The 11,849-nt window shown below is 31.6% G+C and overlaps 1 protein-coding gene across 8 annotated transcripts in view; it reads right to left on the bottom strand.

Annotated features, from left to right (window-relative positions):
• The window catches only part of LOC111637587 (zinc finger protein 397-like), a 25,903-nt gene extending 14,219 nt beyond the window's left edge, over positions 1-11,684 (bottom strand). Inside the window, exons 1-6 of one of the 8 annotated variants that reach the window (XM_023383106.1) lie at positions 10,942-11,186; positions 10,693-10,840; positions 8,228-8,437; positions 7,579-7,789; positions 7,356-7,484; positions 701-893 (exon numbers count right to left, since the gene is read on the bottom strand). In XM_023383106.1, coding sequence (XP_023238874.1) covers positions 701-893; positions 7,356-7,484; positions 7,579-7,789; positions 8,228-8,277 — 583 coding nt within the window. In that variant the 5' untranslated portion in view covers positions 8,278-8,437; positions 10,693-10,840; positions 10,942-11,186. Of the gene's footprint in view, positions 1-700; positions 894-7,355; positions 7,485-7,578; positions 7,790-8,227; positions 8,438-8,533; positions 10,669-10,692; positions 10,841-10,941; positions 11,187-11,435 lie in introns of those variants that run through there. The other 7 variants (XM_023383107.1, XM_023383103.1, XM_023383102.1 and 4 more) reach the window with 7 other exon arrangements.
• Positions 11,685-11,849: the final 165 nt, after the last annotated feature.

Genomic DNA, 11,849 nt, shown 5'->3' with positions numbered 1-11,849 from the left:
CATTCACAAAAAAAAAAAAAAAAAAAAGTAAGATCTGATGCTGGAATATGTCTTGAATTAAATGTTGACTCCTTCACTTCTTTAAGGTCTTGGATTGTTTAATTGTACAGAGTTAGTAAGCATGAAGGACAGACTTTCATTATACATTTTAGTTTTGTGATTTAGCTAGAATATGTCATTTGATGATAACTAATTCCTTCAAAATTTGTAAGAAAATTTCTCAATTCTGTACATTATTAGGAGCCATAATACACGTGGAAATCAGTATATAGTACATCAGTAAATGATATGAAGTCAAATATTAAGTGAAGAAAAATTTGCAACGGTCTACATCAGAATCTCTCATAGCAATAGAAAAGTATGTTACATTACGCAAATGAGTAAGATAATGTATTAATATAAAATTCAATAAGATCAATATTCACACTCTTTGATCAAGCCTACTTTCAGATGGGCAACTCAGTCATGTACCAATGGCTCAGAAGTGTCACTAGAAAGTGAGTCATGTAAAAAGTCCCATGCTATTTTTGGTGAAGATCTACATTTCCTCCATTGCCACCAACACGCACCTCTAATGCCAGTGTGAGAGCTTCAAAATACAAGGATTTCAATGGAGAGAGATGAACAGTTATAACCTGATGGCACAACAAAGCAACCCATCCGAACGCAGCCTAAGAATAAATCAAAATGTAACCAATACCTTTGTTTTCAAATTCCACTTGATTTTTACTGGGAACATTTGCAGGTTTCAGAAGAATAGATTTTAAAACAGGTACGTAGTTAACAACAACAGGCACAAACACTACATTGATATTGTTGCCATTTTGTCCATTGATATCATCTCTGTTGTTCTCACAAATCCCTCTAGCACTTACAGTATTAGTATCTTGTGTCTGTAAAAAAAAATGTTATAAAGTTAACAAAATATATTTAATGTTCAAACTAAGCATAATTAACAATTATTTTTTTTAGCAACAATAAGACTGATTCAACTAATGAATATGGTCTAAAAATAGGTGGTTAAATATTATAACTGAGGTCAAAAATTGACATGTTTATCTCAGATGAATATTGCTTAAAGACTGGTTTACATGATACAGCTCATCACTCAAAACCAAATGGAATGCCTCATTTGAATAAATTTGCAACTTATTAGCAATCTGCATTTGACAAGTCACAATCGTATCACAGAAAATATGATCTGTCAAATCTTTTTCTCATCGTCACACCATCAAAATCAATGATGGAATCATGTTTTAGGTCAAGTTCTTGCCACCTTCAAGAAAAACAAATGCTCTTACATATGCTCAGAACCACTTGCAAGTTGCTTTCTGGCATATAAACACATAAAGTATCAATAAATCTTATTTTCTAGTGTGATAATATGTTGCTGGTAAATATATAATATAAATCAGTTTTAAAGATCTAATATCCTGATGCAGATTGATGATTGCAGAGAAACTTATATACTGTATGACTTTGACAAGTGTGAAACTATAATACATTTCAGCTTTCACTATATTCCATCCTACATGATGTATGTACTAAGTTACAAATCATTACCAATTTCAAAAAACTGAATGACCTTGCAATTCTCAGGGATGAGGATCTCTCTCCTCCTTTTAGGAACTTATTGTCCTATATTCAAAAGGCATGATGTAGCTCACTCTAGCAATAATCCTACACATCTGTATTACATTCTGTTCTTATACCCATCTGTCCACACAGCTCTCTTTCTGTTTACTGCCATTATAACATTCCATATTTTGTAACAATTATATCAAGAAACACAAGTAAATTGCATATTTGAGCCATTTACAAACAAAATTGATTAACTCCACATTTCAAATTTTATAAAATTTTAGTGTGAAAGCACTTGATATACTCGTAACTTTTTATATTCATAATAAGTTTTCATAATAATAAGGATTGATACCACTTAACGACAAAATTTTATTGGCCATTGAAAAAATTTTATTTATTTCAGAAGAATCTAATTAACTCCATACTGTAACGTTAATCCACCAGCGCATACCACAGCATTGCAATCGCAGTGTGTGCTGACCAGTGCTGAGTAGATAACGGTAAATTATTTAATGTTATCTTATCACAAAAAGTAAGTAAAAGAAATTAGTTAGTTACTGACCAACTGGCGCAGAAGTAAGTATACTTGTGGAATATTGAACCATTGTTTTAATTTTGGTTACAATTGTATTCAGAAAAAAAAAAAGTTATTCCCATTATATCAAGATAGGTAAAACTAAAGATAACTTTTTTCATTCCTTCTATTAAACATGATTCTTATAAAAATTTAAGTAAAAAATCGACACGATGGAACTCAAATACAACTGACAAAGAAGACATCTTTAATAAAAAATGTACACTAATGTCAAGACTGAATTTGTTGTTATTACGTTTTTCACTTGCCAAATCGATTAACTCCCTCAATAACACCAAAATCATAATAATAATAATAATAATAACGATCATATCTTAACTATGCTATCATATACATGTTGTATACTTAACTTCACCATCTTCTATATATGTTATGATTTTATCATTTTCAGTAGAGTTCAATGCACTTGTTAGTATTACTGTTTTTTCTAATTCTAAACTCGATTCATGTCAAAAGCTACATCTACAATAATACATTCTATAATGTATATTTGAATTTATGTTTTACAAGGAATTTTAAAAAAGAACATATATTACTTTGTCACTTTTCACCCCTTTTTGTTTTATGGAGTTAATCGATTTGGCAAGCAAGCGGCACATTTTATGTATAATCGTACATATTTATGTACATTATTTATTGTAATTGCATTGCTTTTTATACTAAATTGTTAATCGTTATGAGCAGAGGCAGGCAAGTAGAGCACTTTTTCTGCAAACGGTTTTTACCTTGTTTACAACAGCAATAAATACAACAACTAGAAATAATATATTTTAATTAATATTGATAAATCAACAGGGCTTCGAAATTTCAGGTTTTGCCAAGTGCCAAAGCAAGAGAACAATGGGGTTTTGAAACGACAGAATGCAAGTTTCATTTTCATTTTATATTATCTGTGTTGCCACTACTAAACACCATAGTAAATGGCTACTCCACATGCAAAAATAATGTTTCAAATGTGGCTGTTAACCTAACAGCTAAAGTTCATGCAACAATTTTTAAGGGAAGGAATGTATGAAAAGCATTGATTACATTAGAAAACAGACAAAATAACATTGTCTATCTCAAACGTAAACATCTCTAAACCCAATAATTATATTAAAGCTAAACAATTGCCAGATTAGATTAGTTTATATTACTACTTATTAAATTTAGGGATTAGGTGCCATTTCTGATTATCTCTAGGCCAAATTACCATTTAATAGCATCAGTAACATAGCCTGATCTAATCTGGCAATCATTTGGCTGTAATTGTCTATCTCAAACCCACGTGAAGAAAAAAGCCACTAAAATTACAAAAGTTCAAAGCTCTATGCAACAAGGTAAGTAGTTTAAACATTAAATATTGGGTCAATCAAAAAGGTCATTCATTTTTTACGTGTCACTAATATAATTAATGGTCATTAATGGTATTTTATACACATTTCTACCCATTAGTTTGAAAGTTGTTTTGTTTGGGTTTATCAGTTTATTTGTTTAAGGGAATGCAACACAGGCAGTCTGCCAAAGAGGAATGCCACCCAAGAGGTCTTTTTAGGAAAGTAATACCTATTTAGGTGTTATAAAAGTGAAAAAAAAACCCAGAAAACTCCACTAGGCCAACCCACTGATGAGGCAAAAACTCATGGCCAACTACCAGTGTTTGGTGGTTTTATCCACTTAGTTACTGGTGAGCAAAAGTGTGTTTTGGAAATTATTTAAAAAACAAATTATTCATTTTTGTTATTGCAGTGTTTAAATTTGGAAAATTTTAAAATGATCATCCAACCATCAGCCAAATTAATTGGGCAGAAATTATGCTACAGATGTTAATTAGAAATTACTTGATTCGAACAACTAGAGATAGGTATACCTAGGAGTTGAATCCATACCCTCTGCTTACCATGCAGTGCACTGACCAGTTACGCCACCCAGACCTCTGAGCAATTCCTCCCTTCCGGATACATTTAAACTTTAGATATCATCCAACAGTTACCCAGATGATGTGTTGGGTAACTGTTGGATAAACCTCAACTCCTGTTCTGGATACTTTCTTTTCTTCCAGGCTATTTTAAATTTAAAGGTAAATTATAGTTACTACTTTCATTAAGAGATGGCACCTAATGTCTACCTCTAGTTNAGTACTCACATATTCTTTTGGAGTTATACATTGGACTCACACAGATCTCGAGCAACTTCAAAGGAAAACAAAAACTACACTTACTAAGAATAAACATCATTATCTTAAATCCTCCATTGAAAGACTAACCCTTCCACATAAAGATAGCATACATGACCTAATTGACATAGTTAATTTTCATTACAAACAAATTCAGACACTAAGTGTTTTTCTACTAAAAAAACAAGAAACATCACAGTTACATAAAGCAGTAACTCTATCAGACTCAAATAACACACCATAAATTTACACTCACATCATATGGACATAACATATAAAAAGCATAGACACCATTAAGCAATCGGGGGCTTGAAAGGCAATCCATGGCAGGCATCCTTATGACCTGGCCCAGGATTTTGTTGACAAAATTGTGTCAAACATCCACAAACCATACTACAAATACATCCCATAGACAGTATTGGAAAATGACATGTACAAAATTTAGTATGACAGAGACATAATCACAGATAAAACAATTTACACAACAGACCAGACATCACACTCATTGACAAACACAATAAAATCACGTATGTAACAGACATATCTATTCCAAACACTCAAAATGCACAAAACACATGCACTGAAAAAATCAGCAAGTACACAGAAGTTGCCCAGGAAATAAGGCATCAGTGGAGGATGGACAGGATGCTAAAAGTGTCATGCCATACACACTACACAAAAGCTAGGAAACATTACAGTTGAATAGAAATACATACATTACACTACAAAAAGCAACTATATTAAATACATGTCATATTGTTAGGAAATTCTTGAATACACACACACACACACACACAACTGACACACTTATTTAATTTTTGTTTTCTTTTGGTTGCTATGCGACAACTCTGGTGCCGCATAGTATACAGCCACTAGTGTCAACTGAGTATAACTCACCAAACTCAACATAATAACAATAAAAATAAAATAATGAATAAATAATTTTATTAAAAACAATTCTTAATGGAATTAGTGTAAATTAAAACCTTAAATAGAGACAAAGTAATACATAGTTCGGTAGCATTAATATAGTAGGGTTCCCCTATTTGAAGACTAATGGTTGTCCAACAAATACATTCAAAGACTCCTCACATATGTGGGAATTCATGTCCCCTATTAATAAAGTACTCATATATTAACACAGCCTACCTATTACACAGTTTTTTTATATAAAGAAGGCAAAACTATTATTAACAATATATAGCATAATAAATCATAAAAACAACTTTAGCAATTTAAGGCACGTCCAATACATAGTAACAGTGCTGCTGTGCCCTTCTATGCCTAGGGCTGTGGAGCCATTATTCAATAAAATGTTATGAAGTGTTTATGAAAGATCAATTAAAAAGTAAAGCTGCTTAAAACCTTTCAAGAGTCTATTATTTATTAAGATTAAATACTTCCCACAACTTTCAAACACATTAAACTTAGAATACAATACTCAAATGAGGAATAAAAATAAATACAAAGTTTTAAATTAAACATTATAGCAGTAAACAAACAAACTACATAAACCAAATTAATTAATAACAAACCAATTTAAAAATAATGTATAATATTTTAAATTATTCTAAAAAAATATTTCTTAATATGAAATAAATTATGGGTTAAAGTACTGCTTCAACGCTATCATCATATGACAAACTGACAACCGAATAGCCAAGGAGATTAAGAAATCGGCCTATCGTTCTGTGGGACCCGAGATCAAATCTGGACAATCCTGGAAATTTTTCACAGGTGGTCGGTTCCCGGATACATCGAGAACCATCCCATCAACACAAAAAACCTTTTTAATATCCCAGTATGAACAAATTTAAACAAAACAAACATTTTCGACCATAAACTTGGTCTTCATCAGGCTAATGGCCAGTATAAATTCGAAACCGGAAATTCAAACACAATGTTTATAAATTATTTTTAAATTCCAAAATATTTAAATCCTGGAAAACATTTTTTTACCGTACATGTTAATAAAGTGATAAAAATATCTTTACATCCACACACATAAATAATAAGATGCAAATACTGGTATAGAAACGTTATCAACTAGCTAGTGTTATTCCCGTTACTTTTTTCATAGCATCACCTCCATGCATATGAAATACTAACGGCATCCTTTGCATTAATGCAGTTGCCAGACAGGCCTGCTTTGTATATTTCTATCGCTTCCAGGTTGCGAAGGTGTTGAACTCGATCAGACATTTTTACCAATTTGGCCTTATGGAGGTCGACTTGTATTTCAGGATCAGTCCTAGCGGCCTATGCTACCGATGGAAAACTCCACGTGACCTGTCCGACCAACGGAGAGGCCATGTGGAGTTTTCCAGGTTTTCTTCACGTTAGTAACAACTAACTAGGAATCAGTTTCACATGAAAGATCTCCTGGAAGACATTCTCCTTTGGCAGATTGCCATATACCGATTAAGCCTAAAATACTCTTATAAAACTTCTCTTGTTGTAATCAGAGCAATGGAAAATTCTTTAATAAACTAACATTTATTAATAGACACTGGGCTAGCTGTCTGGAGTGTTTGAAAGGTTTTTTCATGTGTCTATCTTTTAAATAGAGACCAATTTCCCCATAAAAAAGCCTTCTGAGAGGCACCCCCTGCAGATTACTCATTTATCCTATCAATCCAATCCATTTAACTTTCATATTCATTTAAAGGAATGCTTATATCTGTCAAATAGACATACACAAGATAATATACTAAAACTCTGAACATATATACTATATATTTTTTCATTAAATTAAATAAAAGTAAGCTGTAAACTAAACTTCAGCTAAGCACCTACATAATAACTAAACCAATAATAATAAGTTAAATTTCATCAAGTAAGGGACTTTCCATCATCATGTGGACATCATTTATGGATAGTCTCTAATCTATGGAAACAACGTAAACAAAACTCATCATTTACGTGAATATTTTGCTCATCAATTTATCAATACGTATGCTCGTTATATAAATAGAACTAAATATGCATTTGAAAATATATGTTCTGTAAACAGATACTTACAACATGTAAATTTCTTTCACGTTCAATATTTGAGAAATCATCAGCGGCACTTTCCTGAAAATTTACTTGATTATTTGAAGAATATTCATCTTCGGAAACAGATTGCAATTCTGTTTTAATTACGTGATCCTGTTGAAAGTAGAATAAAGAGTAATATCTTTAAAAATAATACACACACTAAAATATACTATATATATTTTAAGTTTATAGTTTTTTCTCTCACCAAACTATCTTGCTCGACTTTGACGATATTAAGTTCGTTACATTGGAATTTGACTTCTTCCGATTCAAATTCTAGCGCACTCGTAATATCATTCTCGTGTTCCCATTCTGGTTCTTGTTTGATGTTGGTAATATCAAGATCCAAAGTAGAAAGAATGTCGGCATTGGCACAGTATGGCTTTTTCAGCATTTCAATATTTTGAATTTCAACTCTAAACAAGATTAAAATAATGCATTTTCTATCAATCATTAATTATCTATTTACATGTCAACTTATTAGAACAAAATGAATCATTAGAAAAACACCGCAAATGAAATTAATAGAAAAATGTGTGAATTTGTTATCAGTTGCTAAAGTGTTATTATAGTTATGTCTTTGTTAACGATTCCATTTCTGGTATACGATTGACTAACCATTTGCAAAGTTTTCCTGTTTGAGTATCAATGAAATTAAAATAAGATAGATACTGTGTGACCTTTTATCTCAAAAAAGAAGAAAACTAAGATAAAATGAAATGAGATTTTCTAAGCTAATGAGGAGAATATATTAATTAAGAAGTCTCCTTTCCTCCTCAAGAATCACAAGAATACAATTAAACGTTAAGTAGAGTAGCCATTTCCTTATAGGATTTTCTTTGCTAGAGACATACCTTATAGCAGAGCTCTTCCTGTCTGTTGAAATGTCTGGGTTGGGGTTCATGCCCTTCTAATTGTGGTTCCGAAAGTAGCAACTTGTAGTGATGCGAGACCCAACTTCCACTAGGTGATGTGAGACCCAAGAAATAAATACAGGATTATACTGGTATCTTCTAATCACTTTAATACTTTTATTAGCTTGATTTTTCTCACACCAAACAGTCCTGGTTAAATGACAAATTATTTTATTCTGGCATATTTTCAAAATTTATATATTCTTTATTTTTAGTATAAATTAATTATGATAGAAACTCAATTACCTGAACTTGTTGAGAATGATATCTTTCAAATAAACAAAATTTCAGACAATACAGAAACTGATTTATGTGTTTTAGTGCATCGAGTACTATGTATTTCATGTTTCATGTAATAATGTAACATGTAAGGGATGATCAAGAAATAACCAGCCAAAGAGCACAGTGCTTCAAAATTAACTCATATAGCAGTGATAAAAGTTAATATCTGTAATGAGGGTATATCTAAACAAATAGTAACTAATTATGCAATCTTAGTAAACATTTTGTTTTGTTAAAATGCATTTCAGACTTATAAACCTGTCTTCAGTCAGCAATTTTTTGAGGATCTCATGTAAACAGATACATAACAATAATAATATAGTTTACAATACTTGTAATTAGTAAGTAATAATCACAGTATCAGAAATATTTTTGCATATTCAGTTAATTAACAAATGCATAATCCATTGTAGATTCATGCTAATATTTCCATTCTTAATATGACCCCTTTACGCTAATGTTTTTCAAATGCTGATCTGCAAAAACATATCTAAATGTACTGATGCTGGCACAGTTGTTTATGGATGTCATTTAAATATTAATCTAGCATTACTGTATGTAGTTTGTTACTTACATAAGCATAATTCATAGCTACATGTAATTACTGGTCCGTGTAAAATTGTCCATAATTTTGCTGGTCTCCAAGTAGAAAAAACTGAGAAACACTGCTTTACACAATAGTTGTAGTTCTTTCATCTATCCCAAATTATTTAACCTGAACTTGTTAAATGCTTAAATATTACACTTCTATCCAAACTGTAACCAGCCTTTGATAATTATCTACATATTTAATAAAGTTGATATACCTAAATCATCTATTTGTTAATACTAATTCCTTTCTATTTGTGTTAATTCATCTGCTCAATAATGCCAATTTCTTTCTGTTTAAGTTATTTTTCTTTAATTTACAAATCATTTATTACATTTATATTTAACTTAATGTAAGATTTATGTAGAATAAGGTAAGTATTGCTTAAATAATTGCTATTATTTAAGCATTGCACACATTATTTTACAATTGAATTTACAATATTGATTTTGTAAAATTTTTCTTTGGTCTTTCTTTATTCTTTTACATGGCACCGAGTAATGAGTAATAAATTATATAATTATATTATTAAATAAAATAGACTGGCAGTTGGCAACGAGTTGCCTAGAGCATCCAAACTTCTCATCAATCACAACATGCAAGAATTAGATTTCATTATTATGTACAAAATTAGAATGCTTAAATTATGATTGTAGTGTATATGATTACAATCTACATCTAGACTTATGGATCAGACTGTATATATATTCTGTGTGATGCATAAGTCTAGATCCATAATTGTGTTGATCTATGTATATTCTTTTACAGATAAAGCATGGTGACAAATAAAGAAGAATGAACTCATTACTATGCTGGTGAGGACCTGTGATCACTAATAAGTTGCCAAAGAATTGAACAAGCTGAATATAGATCAGCAGGTATCTGGATTCAGAGGAGTCTGGGTGCATCCTGTTATACCCTTCAACAACTCAGTGACTGTGGGTCCACACCATCGAAATAATGAATTCTTTTCTCTTTTCTTGGCACCATGCCTTACCTAAAAAGAATAAATAAAGCTCAACATAAATGAATCTATAATTATATATAAAAGAATTGATTAAAATAATTTCATTGATATGAAAGAAGAATCATTACTTATTAACAGCTTGTTAGAATTTTTGTAAAATATAAATATTGGAATTGTTCACAAAAAGCTTGTCCTTCACGCCTGCTTTTTGATATGAATTTAAGAAAAATTGAATCATATTTTCACATGTATTTATTGTCATTAATCAGAACAATTGGAAGATGAATCCTGTTAATTGTCAAACATGCATTAACTATAAGAGTATTATCAGGCTTTTCAGAAAATTAAGACTGATTTAGAATTATCCAAATTTTAACTAAAGAAGTCATGCCACCATCTTATATGAAGGTTAATAATTACTAGTTGTTTATAAACAATACACCAACGTTTTTTCTCTTAATTTTATTTACAATAGAGACATACATGCTAGACATGTCCAAAACACATCGAATATATGAAAGGAAACACATTTATAAAACGCTATAAACAAAAAAATCATAGGATTACTTCTTGACTCTGCATTGTTCTAACCGCCATAGCTTCAGCTTGTTTTCGTCGTGGAGCGACACTTTGTACGATTGCACATTGGCGGACGCGTACGAAGAGTATCACGTGACTTTTCTCGGTGCCGTCCGGTCACGTGATATATAACACACTATAGTATGTATTCCGTAATTAAAGACGACTTATTAATATGTTACTGGTAATATTAAATAAGTTAACAACAATAATAAACATAAATTGATAAAATTTTACCTACGTGCACCGTCATGGTGGCGGTCGCGATTGTTCGTGCTCCCGACGGACTCCTCCCGGAGAGGAGCCGCCGATTGTATGACGTCACTAGTTACTGATTCACGGTAGTTCTTGAACACCGTATCAATAACTAGTGACGTTAAACAATCGGCGGCCTGCGAACAGTCGCGACCGCCGTGACGGTGCGCATAGGTAAAATTTTACCAATCTGGCACCGAGAAATGTCACGTGACGCTCTTCGTACGCGTCCGCCGTACAATGTGCCGCTCCACGACGAAAACAATGCAGAGTCGGAAAGTAGTCCTATGATTTTTTTGTTTATAACGTTTTATAAATGTGTTTCCTCTCATATGTTCGATGTGTTTTGGACATGTCTAGCATGTATGTCTATATTGTAAATAAAATTAAGAGAAAAAACGTTGGTGCATAGTTTATAAACAACTACCATAAAATTTGAACAACAGTAAATGGCAGTATGAAATATGAATACTTACCAGAGAGAGGAGTAATCCAGGATGCCGAATTAGCTTATTGGATGTTGCATCATTGGAAAGATGCGGTAGACGATCAGTGAGACAATGCACTTGATTGTGTTACAGGAATAATGGTAAATGATTCTCTCAAATTTGTTAATAAACAAGTAGTATGTACTTAACACTAGCTTCCCACGAACACGACCGAATTACTCCTTCCCGGTCTTAAGGAAAACAATTGAACTGAACAGATATGACGTTTTAATGACGTAGACGATTGACTTTATATCATTATAAGTCACGTGATTTAAACAATCCGTTTATTTTGGCTGTTCATTTAAATAAGGCATCAATGAATTTTCATTAGCTAATTTAAAGTTATTTTTTTAGAAATTTATTAATACCCTACGTAAAGATAAACTGTAATTTTTTTGT

Source organism: Centruroides sculpturatus, unplaced genomic scaffold (genome assembly GCF_000671375.1).
Source record: "Centruroides sculpturatus isolate CEXI.00-Female unplaced genomic scaffold, Cexi_2.0 scaffold979, whole genome shotgun sequence".
Classification (NCBI taxonomy): domain Eukaryota; kingdom Metazoa; phylum Arthropoda; class Arachnida; order Scorpiones; family Buthidae; genus Centruroides; species Centruroides sculpturatus.
This window is presented reverse-complemented; position numbering and strand designations above follow the sequence as displayed.